Source organism: Haliotis cracherodii, unplaced genomic scaffold, assembly GCF_022045235.1.
Source record: "Haliotis cracherodii isolate W230 unplaced genomic scaffold, xgHalCrac1.p SCAF_4, whole genome shotgun sequence".
NCBI classification, from domain to species: Eukaryota; Metazoa; Mollusca; class Gastropoda; order Lepetellida; family Haliotidae; genus Haliotis; species Haliotis cracherodii.
The window spans coordinates 52,506,753-52,521,772 of NW_027266297.1; the positions used below are offsets into that span (position 1 = coordinate 52,506,753).

Sequence of the window (15,020 nt, forward strand, 5' to 3'; positions counted from 1 at the left end):
CCTTCACTATAGCTCCCTATATACCACAACCCACTGTGTGGAGTCCTTCACTACAGCTCCCTATACACCACAACCCCTTGTGTGGAGTCCTTCACTATAGCTCCCAATACACCACAACCCACTGTGTGGAGTCCTTCACTATAGCTCCCTATATACCACAACCCACTGTGTGGAGTCCTTCACTACAGCTCCCTATACACCACAACCCCCTGTGTGGAGTCTTTCACTACAGCTCCCTATACACCACAATCCACTACATGGAGTCCTTCACTACAGCTCCCAATACACCACAAGCCCCTGTGTGGAGTCCTTCACTACCGCTCCCAATATACCACAATCCACTCCATGGAGTCCTTCACTATAGCTCCCTATACACCACAATCCACTACATGGAGTCCTTCACTACAGCTCTCTATATACAACAATCCACTCCATGGAGTCCTTCACTATAGATCCCTATACACCACAATCCACTACATGGAGTCCTTCACTACAGCTCCCAATATACCACAATCCACTACATGGAGTCCTTCACTACAGCTCCCTATACACCACAATCCACTACTTGGAGTCCTTCACTACAGCTCCCTATACACCACAATCCACTACTTGGAGTCCTTCACTACAGCTCCCAATATACCACAATCCACTACATGGAGTCCTTCACTACAGCTCCAAATACACCACAATCCACTATGTGGAGTTTTCACTACAACTCCCAATACTCTTTGATCCAGCAGTCCACAATCCACTATGCTATTTAAGACCATTGTGACAGTAACCCTTCCAATAGAACTTGGTCAAGCAGTATTTGCCTGCATAGACCCTCGGATACCTATACATTAACCTAGAACCTGAAAAAACGACATTTCTGACATTCAACAGTTTCTGCATTTAACAGATCGGGGAAGTTGTGAAAACACTCCTCCACTAACAACAACATTGCCTGTGGTTGACATGAAGCCATTTCTGCTGCAATCCCAGCCGGGATGTTGTTGATGTAAGCTGCCAGATAAGCAGCACACACATAACACTGAGCTTCCAAACATACACAATATATAACAGGTAATTAGTGCTGGTCTTGTGAGTGTGTGCATCACTACGTAACTTCTACATTCAGCACTGTCTCGCCAGACCAAGAACATGGCCAGGGAAACATGGTGTCTTGCTCAAGGTCTCATGGCTTTCAGAGTCGATGTAGGAAACAATGCATACATTGGCTGTGTGATGTCTTCTCAACGCAAGGGGCATGGCTTCATATGCTACAAAAACCCTTTATCGGAAGGATTATTTTAATGTGAAGAATAATGGCAACACAAATGTTGTTTGTGTAACTAATAGTCTTTTATGGTGTGAGGGTCACTAAAAGTTTGCAGGGGTCATAGAACTAATGGCTGTATTTTTATACACTAAATTTCACCATGCCATTATGCTTCTATGCCTTTAATAGTGCATAATTGTTGATCCCTATGAAAATTCCGGGTAAGAATTGGTCCCCCGCAACCTATGCGCAAGTCTCAGCGACTTGGTTGACTGCATACATGTATCATCATACGACATGAATTGATGCTCAAAATATGACTCACAAGATTGTTTGGTCCAGACTTGATTATTGATGGGCCACCATCAGCCAGTTTGAATATTGAATATATCCATTCTGAGATTAAAAACAGAACTTTTATCTGTTACAATTAAATAAAACCAAATAAAACACAATTGTGACTGATTCCAAACAAAATATAAGCAAATTTACCTCATCATTTTCTGAGAACTTGTGCAACATTGTATGAAATGCCTGATGTTGAATCCTGTTCATGAAGCACGAAAGAATTATTTTCTGTATCATTCACACAAAATTTCAGCTATCTTGACCACATAATTTCCAAACATTTCGATGACATTTCCATACATCACACCTGTCATGGCAATATACACCTGTGCTGAGTTTTGGTACATTTAGCATGTTAAGAGCAAGATTCTAGGGAAAAGGAACTCAGTTCTTCAACGTTGTCTACAACTGTTGACTTGACATGGACCATTTAGCATTCGTGAAACTTAGTAAGTATCCGCTTAGAGAACCTTGTGGTTTTTTAAAAGATATTGAAATCAATGAGAAAAATTTGTTATTTCTAACATACAAATAACAATAAGATAACAACAATTTGAACAGAATTTGGTGTCATCAAAGGAAAGGATGATTAAAGAGCCCAGAACATGTTCTGAGGGAATTTTAAATGGTAAATTTAAACATGTTAAAGTCAGCATTGACAATGTGACCAAAAAAGGAACATCATCATACATACACTGAACCCCATTACATGAACCACCAACAATGAGTTTTCTATATTGTGTGTAGTTACCATGGTAACAGAGTACCATTGCATCAGTTAGCAGGATAATCTTTTTTACAACAAAAATGATAAGCTTGTGCAGTAATATTTTAAACATTGTAAACATCTCCTACTTGGTTCCCAACCCTTAACATGGGGTCTAGGGGGTCCACAATCCCTCAGTCCACTTACTGTGGACATGGCATATATGAAGCTGACATGAGTGTCCATGTCCCAGCTCAAGTGTGTAACACATAAAAGAATATTATTCATCATTCCATATATGCTTTGAAACTATCTGACCTTGCTCTCAGTTGGGTGAGGTGAAATGGGTTTATTGTTGCGTTCAAGATTGTTGTACTAAAAGCGATGTGCATGCATGGCTGCTTGTATTAGTCCAGATTGATGCCAATTTTATAGTGCTAGCCCACTGAGATACCACGCCGAAGTTTAACATGAATACCCCACTCAGACAGAGTATACTCCAAGCCTACCAATGCCGAGCGCCAGGCAGGGTAACAACAAGTGCCATCTCTAACATCTTTTGGTATGATGCAGCCAGGCATAAAACCCCTGACCTTCCACTCTCCGGTATCTACCAAAAGACCACACAGGTGGTCCTCTGTTGGGAATATCCATTGAACAATGAGCATTCTCACAGGTAATATTACATACAGTCAGCATTTCTGCTTGAATCCTCATTCTCAATCCTTATCAAATATGTAGGTTGTCAAAATGGTCCCCAAAATAAACTAGGGAGAAAACAGGGCATGAAAATAGGTTGTTGATTGACAGTAACTCAATATATTGGCAAACAGCCTTTTGACAAAAGCACTTTTGAAATCCTCTTGCGGACAATCGCAGCTTTAAAGTGAGGGAGTGTGTGGCAGTACAAAACCACAGTGTGATCTAGTCCTCATGTCACAGTACACAGTGAACTAGTTCTTGGTGAGGTCAAGTTGAGTGCCATACACCTAGCTTCCAGGTATATATGAACTAATTGACCCTGCTAATCTGACTGCTTCATTTATGCTGCAAATCCACTGGCTCACTGTCGAGAGTCCTGCATGGAGGCAGTGGCAATGGAAAGAAAGGCAATAGCAATTTGTCAAACTTTCCATGCACCATTGCAGTGTTTGACAGCTCAGTGTGGGGCTTACTCCTATAAACAGACTAACATGCACAGTTAGATAAACTACTGACTCTCACGGAGAAATCCAAGTATCCAATTTATACACGATATATGAATTTGCTTTTAATATTATAGGGACAAAACATCCATCATTTATCAATTCAGTTACACTGCAATTCCTTTTGAGGCAACCTTGAGTCCGAGCAGACAAGTATTCTGCCAAGCTTGTAATATCTCTTATATAAATACTACCTACATAACACAAAGTCTGGGCGAGGCTCATGTAGTTATTGTTCTTGAATAAAAACAGAAGAGTGCACAAACACGCCGAGTGTAGGGCGCTTACCTCCACTGAAACACTGCAAGTTCGGATCACAACACCATCAATCAGTGTATTCGGTATAAAAGAAAAGTCACTAAATACCTCACTATAACGCTTCTTGTGTCGTCTGCTATCTACATACACAGAACAATAACGCGAAGTCAGCAGACGAACTGTCAAACCAACTCGGCGTCGCTAGAATTCCTATAGGCACAAAAGGACAGCTATTGATATAATAACTGTGAGAAATCCCTTAATGAATCATAATACTACACTAGAGAATAAATGGAAACGTGATTGAAAAAGATACATGCTACCATTGTATAACACAGAAAACAATCCTTTAAATGTTGTCACTGAAAAGCAAACAAATACTCACAAGATCATAGTATCCGAGGGGACTTGGGGGATCTGCTCTAGTTGCAGAAACATACACCTGACGGTCGTACGGAAACACAGACACCGGTGAGGACAAGCAGATGTCCCTTCCAATACGGTGGTCAGATATATAACAAAATAAATCACACCCCTCCACATATTGATAGCGGGATATTCCCTGCTCGTGCAGTGCGCGTGTTGTGTACTGCTACCGCACGGGCTTATTGTTTTGGTGGGGAAGCACCCCTCTCGGCTTCTCGCGCGCAGAGTCGTACCGCTGGGAAATATAGTCCATCGTATAAAGTTCTTTTATTTTGTAAGCCAAGACTCGTCACTCCAATGAATACCATCGACCGTTTTGATGGTATCATATGAAGTTATGTATTCTGCACTTGATGTTTCAATAATAAGATATAAAGTTTGTAATCTCGCGGAGGGATATGTGTGCCACCAAATGTTTGACCCGATACGTGATTTCCCCTTCAATTTTGCGGGACAAGGATTCTTTTCTTACAGAGGCAATTATCAGAAACACGATATAGGAAATATACAATTGAATTCAACCCTTTCAAAGAAGACCAATCACTTGAAAGTTACTTTATGTCTGCCTAACAGCCTAGGGTGATATAGCACATATAACGCCTAAAGACTTAAACATTTTACCATAAACATTCAATGGAAAGAGATCCAGGCGGGATATTATGTGAAACATTATGTAACAGATGTTGCTCTATGATGTTGTCCTTTCTTGAGTTAAGTATGGTCCGCAGTACAACACAGATGAGAATTAGTGTGCATTTTCGCCAAGCAAGGCTATCGTTCACCAAACAATATTTCATTTCATGTTACATACACTCCAAATTACAGTTTGAGTTTTCTTGTAATTTCTCTACGTTTTGTGTAGGCCACTCTCCATTGTGCCAAATTTGTTAAATCTTTTTTAAAACCTAAGAACACTGTTTATGTTAAGTCCCGCTGTCAGACCACCATTTCGCGCTGAAGTCATTGCATACTGCTCTGAAACAGTTACAGTTGTCTTGCCTTATTAATCATACTGTGATCAAAATGAATGAAGTGGTAATATTAACTAAATTGTTTGAACGATATAATGTTTCTAATTCCAATTTCCAATGTCTGCATGTTTATTTACCCAATCTTGCTGATTGATCAATGTGATCCAGTAGTGTTTCCTGATTGATAACACTACCTTTGTTCATTACGCTAGTTTATTCATGCAAACGTTATACGTAATTATAATTACAGAACAAAACGTTATTACAGTTATGCAATGACCAGTTGAACATAAGGCTTAAGTAAATAACTACCAGTGAAGATGAACACTTTCATTACTTCACTTTTGGAAGCCACAGTTTTCAAAACGTAACCCCCCTACCAGCAGTCCGCATGGTGGGTTTAATTTACTGTATGATCGATCCACTTGTGTAATCTACGGAAGTCATTTAGGGCCATTTGTTTTGTTGTTTTGTTATTTGTTGTTGTTTTGTTGTTGTTTTGTTTGTTGTTGTTGTTTTGTTTGTTTGTGGTTGTTGTTTTGTTGTTGTTTTGGGGGGGTGCAGAAATTTCAAGTTACATACTATTGAAGTTGAAATTTCAAGATAATGATTAATTTGATATCTGTGGCCTTAAAGGGCTTCCGTAGTATCCATGTTTCGTCACCCCGTAACCCCTTCAAACCGGACGTGGCTGGATGCCGGACGTTATGGTGATGGAATGTGAGAGAAGAGGGTCAGTGGCATACTGTGGGCAGATGAATACGTTCATGTGGAGTAATAGTGAGAGGAGGCGTTCTCGAATGGTAAGCATTACCTACACTACCATGGGAAACGACAAACGTTTCACATAAACGTCACCTTCACGCCAAACATACCAAAGATGTTTTGTTTTCTGTTCTCAGACAGCCAGATAAAAACATGTTCACGTTTCTTCTACCTTTACCATGGAAGCAGGGATATTGTATTCCTTTCTCAAAGTCCAAGGGCGATGGAATTACCGGGACTTTTGATTGAGAAAATGTCAAAAGTCACCCAAAAAATCAGAGCCTCCTTACTCAACACACTTAAAAAGCGTGTATTCGTAGTAAAATAGGGTAAAGCAACACCCACTGATGCCCCGGAAACCTTTTGTTGACGTGAGAGTGTATTCCATCTCAACTAGCTTCCCCGCCTGTATTTCTACAGCTGATGTAGAGAGGGTGTCAAGGCGCGATGTGCCCATTGCTGCTGCTGCTGCTGCTGCTACTGCATACGTCTTCTGTGAATGCTCTTGCATGAGATTCCAACTCTTTTCACATAACTATGTGCAATGGCTTCTAGAAACAAAGTAAAATATAACTCTAAAGGCTAACCATAACTTGTACATTGGTCGAGGAGACCCCAGTTGGGGAAGTGTAACGTGTATACACACCATCGACAACAATGTGCGGTAGTCGCCCACAACGATCCCCTCTTATAACACATGCACCAGTCAGAAATACCGGGGAAGAACAAGTCTCAGGTATCCAATGATTGTTGGTTGAGTCAGCAAATGAGGATCGGGTGGTCACATTGTGTGATCTGGTTGACTGCCTCACGGCGTGCCCCGATAAAGTGTTCCGTTGCTCATACTGTCAACCACTTGCCCGTTTGGTACTTATGTAGGCAGACCGACGCCATGCATCTACTATAGCCTGTTTGAGCCAAACTGATTACATATGTAGGCAGACCGACGCCATGCATCTACTATAGCCTGTTTGAGCCAAACTGATTACATATGTAGGCAGACCGACGCCATGCATCTACTATAGCCTGTTTGAGCCAAACTGATTACATATGTAGGCAGACCGACGCCATGCATCTACTATAGCCTGTTTGAGCCAAACTGATTACATATGTAGGCAGACCTACGTCATGCATCTACTATAGCCTGTTTGAGCCAAACTGATTACATATGTAGGCAGACCGACGCCATGCATCTACTATAGCCTGTTTGAGCCAAACTGATTACATATGTAGGCAGACCTACGTCATGCATCTGCTTTAGCTTGTTTGAACCAAACTGATTACATATGTAGGCAGACCTACGTCATGCATCTGCTTTAGCCTGTTCGAACCAGGCTGATAACATATGTAGGTAGACCGACGCCATGCATCTACTATAGCCTGTTTGAACCACACTGATTACATATGTAGGCAGACCTACGTCATGCATCTGATGACATTGCTGACTGCGGCGTAAAACATGTTTCACTTGCAACATGGGAATAGAATATTCCATGTATGTTGGCGTCCACCAATTTGGATGGTCGAAAGAGGGCGTATATCAACCATCACATTATCTTGTGGGTCGACGATTGGACAGCTTTACGACAATATGCAAACACCCCACAGCGGATGCATAAATACTTGGTTATACAAATACATACGTCATACATGACAATACAAGAGTGGACAGTTCAGGAGTGTCAATCAAATACCCGTGAAGATTTATGATACGTTCCCTGAACATATGACATCATTTCATTGTTGCAATGCAGATCTCTGGCGCAGACACTTTTTGTCTTTCACCTTTAATTCATTCAGTTTTGTGCGTGCATAATTTTCAAACAGTTGAGGACATGACTGTCAGGTTTGTGGGATGATGGCACGTATGTCATGGTTCAGTCATATATAGATTGCCCATAGTTTCTATTTACTTATAACAAAGGCCATCTTACAAGTGGAAATATGAATACGATTACAGGGATCGTCCCTGCTCCAGGTGTTCCTTGAAAGTAGTCCCGGCAGGTCGGTGACCCACGGTTAGTTTGTTTGGTACTGTCCGGCGTGTGTGTGGAATACCGCATAACACACCAATAATACATTCCCCTCTTGCATGTCCCTCAAGCTGTCCCAACAAGATGAACCTTTAAGTCGGTTAAATCCCAACATTCTACCACCCACGACAAATGCTTCCCAAAATATCGCCACTCGACAGAATCAACGTCGGTCCCTCCCGGTAAAGGAAAAGCCCGGAGCCATGGCCATGCTGAGGTGCGGCAGTTGTACAATATAGAGTGTGTCAATTGTTGCAGGAGAAATAAACAGACATCTCGAATTTCGCGGTTTGTGAGAAGATACTTGGTCCAGCAAAAACGTGGTTGTAGAGTGGAGCTCGCCCGCTGGGAACTCATCATTCTTTATAGGCACTTGTGTCTGTCACACGGTTCTTTAATTTCTCGTTTCAACTTCTCTGATTGTATTTGGAATGGTAAGGAAACTTATTGTTGATGATTATTTCTAATTGTAAAAACAGATCTTGTCATGTCAGTGATAAGAATTTGTATAGTATTTGTAAGTGCTCCTCACTTCGGTTGATAGTGTGTACATGTATAGAACGTCAATGTTCCTAATGAGTTTGCTGCACCTAGATATGCACTAATTCCACAGCGAGACGTGGTGAATGACGTGTGTCAGCATAGTTCCTCATATCAATTGTCACCCATCGCTGACACATCTCCAAAGTGAGTTTAGAGCCTTCTGTGTCGACACAACTTCCGCAATATAGGATTCCTATTTGACCCCAGCAAGGGCAGTGTTGGGGCTGGCTGCTGACGGCTGTGACGGAGTATCGTGCTGAGTGAACCCTATTTGATAGATAAACCGATGTCAGTGCGTCAACCAGCAGAGCAAGTGCAGTCACAGGGAGTACAATGTCGGGTTAGTCACTATGGGTAGTCCTCATTCTGCTACAGACGAGCAAAATCGCCCTCTTCATAGACAGGAACCATTCGACATTTTCAGAGTGCTGTTTCCGTCCGCCTCTTTGACTCAGTCAAATGGCAGCAGTGCGACGACTAAGATCTTAGGATTTCAGGAAATGGGAAGAATTCTGGTCGGTTGAATGTACTTCAGACTATGGCGGTTCTATGAATTTCATGCCGTAGACAGCGTTCCCCTTTGACGTGTTCGGAGTTTATTAGACAGCACATTTTAATTACCATACTGTACACGTGTTATTTATATCCACAGGCTAACAAGCACATCCTTACGTGTGTAGAGCAACCACCGACACATGTTTTCTCTTTTGATTACCGACATGCATAACAGCGAGTTGACGTCTCGAATGCAATACTAGGGCGCTTTATGTTCTGGGGTCGACAGCCACATGTTGGCAGCCGTTTGGCAGAATATGTGGGCCGACACAAGGACAAACACAAAGAGATGAGGACACTTGCATAATGAGGCGTCTAGATACAGTACATTATATTTGGTGGGGCTGCATTAATGTGGACCTTGCTTATAATTTATAGTTGTGATAGTATGGATCGATTTACAGGTATAAAGGCGAATAGATGCAGGCGGACACAGAATAATTATAGACACACACAGGCATGAAGGTAGACTGTCACACATTCCCTGAACCATATTATTTTCAGAGTTTCTAGATCTAGATTTTCATCTGAATCTCCCATCTCACTAGGGCTAATTTTAACATAATTTAAACATAGATATCTATTTCTATCAAAATAATAAATTTTCACAGACTAAGTGCTAGTCTAACATGAGGGCTAATGGGTGCAGACAGACACAGAAAACTTATAAAGACACAAAGGCACAAAGCGAATAGATGCAGACAGATACAAAATAATCAGACACACGGGCACAAACCGAAAAGATGCACACAGATACAAAATAATGAGACGCGGACACAATGCGAATAGATACAGACAGACAAAAACTATTCACAGACACACACGGGCATAAAGCGAATAGATACATACAGATACAAACTAATCATAGACACACACGGGCATAAAGCGAATAGATGCAGATAGATACAAAATAATGAGACACACGGGCACAAACCGAATAGATGCAGACAGATACAAAATAATGAGACACGCGGACACAATGCGAATAGATACAGACAGACAAAAACTATTCATAGACACACACGGGCATAAAGCGAATAGATGCAGGCAGACACAAACTAATCATAGACACACGGGCTCAAACCGAATAGATGCAGACAGATACAAAATAATCAGACACACGGGCACAAAGCGAATAGATACAGACAGATACAAAATAGTCATAGACTCACACGGGCAAAGCGAATAAATGTAGACAGAAACAAAATAATCTTACACACACACGGACACAAAGCGAATAAATGCAGACAGACACAAACTAATCAGACACACAGGTATAAAGCGAATACATGCAGACAGACACAAACTAATCAGACAGACAGGTATAAAGCGAATAGATGCAGACAGAAACAAACTAATCAGACACACAGGTATAAAGCGAATACATGCAGACAGACACAAACTAATCAGACACACAGGTATAAAGCGAATAGATGCAGACAGACACAAACTAATCAGACACACGGGTATAAAGCGAATACATGCAGACAGACACAAACTAATCAGACACACAGGTATAAAGCGAATAGATGCAGGCAGACACAAACTAATCATAGACACACATGGGCACATGGCGAATAGATGCAGACAGAAACACAATAATCAGACACACAGGTACAAAGCACATAGATGCAGACAGACATAAAATAATTATAGACACACACAGGCACAAAGCGTAGATGCTGACAGATACAAAATAATCATAAACACACAGGAACAAAGCGAATAGATGCAGACAGACAAAATAATCAGACACAGGTACAAAGCGAATAGATGCAGACAGAGACAAAATAATCATACACACACACAGGCACAAAACGAATAGATACAGACAGCCACAAAATTATCAGACACACAGGTACAAAGCGAATAGATGCAGACAGACAGAAAATAATCATAGACACACAGGTAAAATGCGAATAGATGCAGACAGACACAAACTAATCATATATACAAACAGGCACATTGCCCCACCCCTCAACACGGGCATGTAGCGCATCGCCCTGAATCTAAAAACTGCTGTCACTATAAATTAGGATTTTGACATTGCTGTCGTCAAGGATCAATGGCCCCCAACACAGTCCATATCAGGGTTCAATAGCGGGACTGATCTCCTGGACGGGGGATAATGTACGTGTAGTGGTCCTAAGGTAAATGGACCTATTTTGCGGCTGTGTGTCACCTGAGTCAGATTACTGTTATCTCGCGTCTCCCCACCTGCATGTGCACCTGCTAGTTCTCATACAAGAAGTGTGGTATCGTATTCTGCAAGGAAACATGGGCTAATATTTTGCTGTATACTGTCGTCCCCTGTGTGTTGTCAGATACATATACTGTTGTCCTCTTTGTGTTGTCAAATATAAAGACTGTGGTCCCCAGTGTGTTGTCAAATACATACACTGTGGTCCCCTGTGTGTTGTCAAACACATACACTGTGGTCCCCTGTGTGTTGTCAAACACAAACACTGTGGTCCCCAGTGTGTTGTCAAATACATACACTGTGGTCCCCAGTGTGTTGTCAAATACATACACTGTGGTCCCCTGTGTGTTGTCAAATACATACACTGTGGTCCCCTGTGTGTTGTCAAACACATACACTGTGGTCCCCTGTGTGTTGTCAAATACATACACTGTGGTCCCCTGTGTGTTGTCAAATACATACACTGTTGTTCCCTGTGTGTTGTCATATAGATATACTGTGGTCCCCTGTGTGTTGTCAAATACATACACTGTGGTCCCCTGTGTGTTGTCAAATACATACACTGTTGTTCCCTGTGTGTTGTCATATAGATATACTGTTGTTCCCTGTGTGTTGTCATATAGATATACTGTGGTCCCCTGTGTGTTGTCATATAGATATACTGTGGTCCTCTGTGTGTTGTCAAACACATACACTGTGGTCCCCTGTGTGTTGTCAAATAGATATACTGTGGTTCCCAGTGTGTTGTCAAATAGATATACTGTGGTCGTCTGTGTGTTGCCAAACACATACACTGTGGTCCCCTGTGTGTTGTCAAATAGATATACTGTGGTCCTCTGTGTGTTGTCAAACACATACACTGTGGTCCCCTGTGTGTTGTCAAATAGATACACTGTGGTCCCCAGTGTGTTGTCAAATAGATACACTGTGGTCCTCTGTGTGTTGTCAAACACATACACTGTGGTCCCCTGTGTGTTGTCAAATAGATACACTGTGGTCCCCAGTGTGTTGTCAAATAGATACACTGTGGTTCCCAGTGTGTTGTCAAACACATACACTGTGGTCCCCAGTGTGTTGTAAAATAGATATACTGTGGTTCCCAGTGTGTTGTCAAACACATACACTGTGGTCCCCTGTGTGTTGTCAAATACATACACTGTTGTCGTCTGTGTGTTGTCAAATACATACACTGTGGTCCTCTGTGTGTTGTCAAACACATACACTGTGGTTCCCTGTGTGTTGTCATATACATACACTGTGGTCCCCTGTGTGTTGTCAAATACATACACTGTGGTCCCCTGTGTGTTGTCAAATACATACACTGTTGTCGTCTGTGTGTTGTCAAATAAATACACTGTGGTCCCCAGTGTGTTGTCAAATACATAAACTGTGGTCCCCTGTGTGTTGTCAAATACATACACTGTTGTTCCCTGTGTGTTGTCATATAGATATATTGTGGTCCCCTGTGTGTTGTCAAATAGATATACTGTGGTTCCCAGTGTGTTGTCAAATAGATATACTGTGGTCGTCTGTGTGTTGCCAAACACATACACTGTGGTCCCCTGTGTGTTGTCAAATAGATATACTGTGGTCCTCTGTGTGTTGTCAAACACATACACTGTGGTCCCCTGTGTGTTGTCAAATAGATACACTGTGGTCCCCAGTGTGTTGTCAAATAGATACACTGTGGTTCCCAGTGTGTTGTCAAACACATACAATGTGGTCCCCAGTGTGTTGTAAAATAGATATACTGTGGTTCCCAGTGTGTTTTCAAACACATACACTGTGGTCCCCTGTGTGTTGTCAAATACATACACTGTTGTCGTCTGTGTGTTGTCAAATACATACACTGTGGTCCTCTGTGTGTTGTCAAACACATACACTGTGGTTCCCTGTGTGTTGTCAAATACATACACTGTGGTCCCCAGTGTGTTGTCAAATACATACACTGTGGTCCCCTGTGTGTTGTCAAATACATACACTGTTGTCGTCTGTGTGTTGTCAAATAAATACACTGTGGTCCCCAGTGTGTTGTCAAATACATAAACTGTGGTCCCCTGTGTGTTGTCAAATACATACACTGTGGTCCTCTGTGTGTTGTCAAATACATACACTGTTGTCGTCTGTGTGTTGTCAAATACATACACTGTGGTCCCCAGTGTGTTGTCAAATACATACACTGTGGTCCCCAGTGTGTTGTCAAATACATACACTGTGGCCCCCAGTGTGTTGTCAAACACATACACTGTTGTCGTCTGTGTGTTGTCAAATAGATATACTGTGGTCCCCTGTGTGTTGTCAAACACATACACTGTTGTCGTCTGTGTGTTGTCAAATAGATATACTGTGGTCCCCTGTGTGTTGTCAAACACATACACTGTTGTCGTCTGTGTGTTGTCAAATAGATATACTGTGGTCCCCTGTGTGTTGTCAAACACATACACTGTTGTCGTCTGTGTGTTGTCTAATACATACACTATGGTGTAGCCGGAGCGCTCTGACGAGCAGCCATGGGGGTATGTTGGCGTCGGGGAGCCTTTTCTCCTCTTCCTTTTCCATAGAATGTTGTAGCCGGGGTGAATCCAGTCCAGAATTCTCCTCCTTCTCCGGGGAATGTAGCCGGGGTGTACACTCCAATCGGGGAGATTTGCCGGGATGTCGGCATGGTTCGTCGTCGAGGCATGGTTCACGATGGGGAAGATTCACAAGTGACACTCGAGGGATCCCTTTTTTATAGGAGAGGGACCGGATCGAACATCGCTGCATGCTGATTGTTCCGACACGCTGCGCGCTGATTGGTCCAAACCGTGACACGCTGATTGGTCCGTTCTTGTGCCCAGCCTGAGCCTCGGTTTTCCAAACTGGCCCGACCCTTGTGTTTCTTTTCCATAGGAAAAGGGGTTTTCCATGGGAGAGAGAGCTCCAGCTCGACCAATCAGAGACCCAAACAGGATGAGCGCGCCCTCTAATTGGTCGACAACCCAAGCTTCTGATTGGTCAGATTTGGATCCTGTTTTGTTTTTTTCCCGGGTGTGCATGTCGATTCCAATCCTGAAGACAACACAAAGATTTTTTTAGATTTTTTAATCACCACTCACATTAACCAACAAAACAAAAAGTCACAGGATGAGGGGGGTCCTGTGATTTTTGGGAACAGGAACGTTTTTTTAAAGTGTTTTTTCCACTAGGGTGTGAACGTATGTACATTCCTAAAAAGGTGGTTCTTTTGATAAAGGGTACGCGTCTGGGCGCTCAGTCGAAAATCGAAAGGCATCCACAGCAACAGAGGTAGACACTTTGGCATGAAACCATTCTAATACCGTGGTATTCCATAGCTATACGTGGATTGACAATTTTAGTCAGGGTATCTTCATATCTCTGCAAAATCACCTTATGTTGAGCTTTCAATGGGACGCGTCCTGTTCTTAGGTTCCGCACGACAATCGTAAACCACTGCAAAAGTCGATTTCTTCCTTTGACGGCAAGAGTTTTTGCATCCCTTGTCGGAAACATAGACGATCTACTGTCTTTTTTCTTCTTTTGCGGGGACTTGTTCTTCGTCGTAGGATGAGTCTGTTTCCGTCTTCGCCACATGATGGCTGTGACTGAACTGAAGGAAGGTCTACAGGTTCGCCTGCTTTTATGAAGTCTCCTCATCTCATAGGTTCGGCACACACGATGGGCATCTCAGATGTCGAAAACAGTCGGGCACGTACGCAATGGTTTTGCAATGAGGTGGGTTTCAAGTC

At 42.3% G+C, this 15,020-nt stretch overlaps 1 protein-coding gene across 1 annotated transcript in view; it reads right to left on the reverse strand.

Moving 5' to 3' along the window:
- LOC139479765 (peroxidasin-like) overlaps nt 1-4,378 on the reverse strand; it is a 67,053-nt gene extending 62,675 nt beyond the window's left edge. The window contains exon 1 of the mRNA XM_071262622.1: nt 4,164-4,378. Coding sequence (XP_071118723.1) covers nt 4,164-4,321 — 158 coding nt within the window. The 5' untranslated portion in view covers nt 4,322-4,378. The remainder of the gene's footprint in view (nt 1-4,163) is intronic.
- Between the last annotated feature and the right edge of the window lie 10,642 nt (nt 4,379-15,020).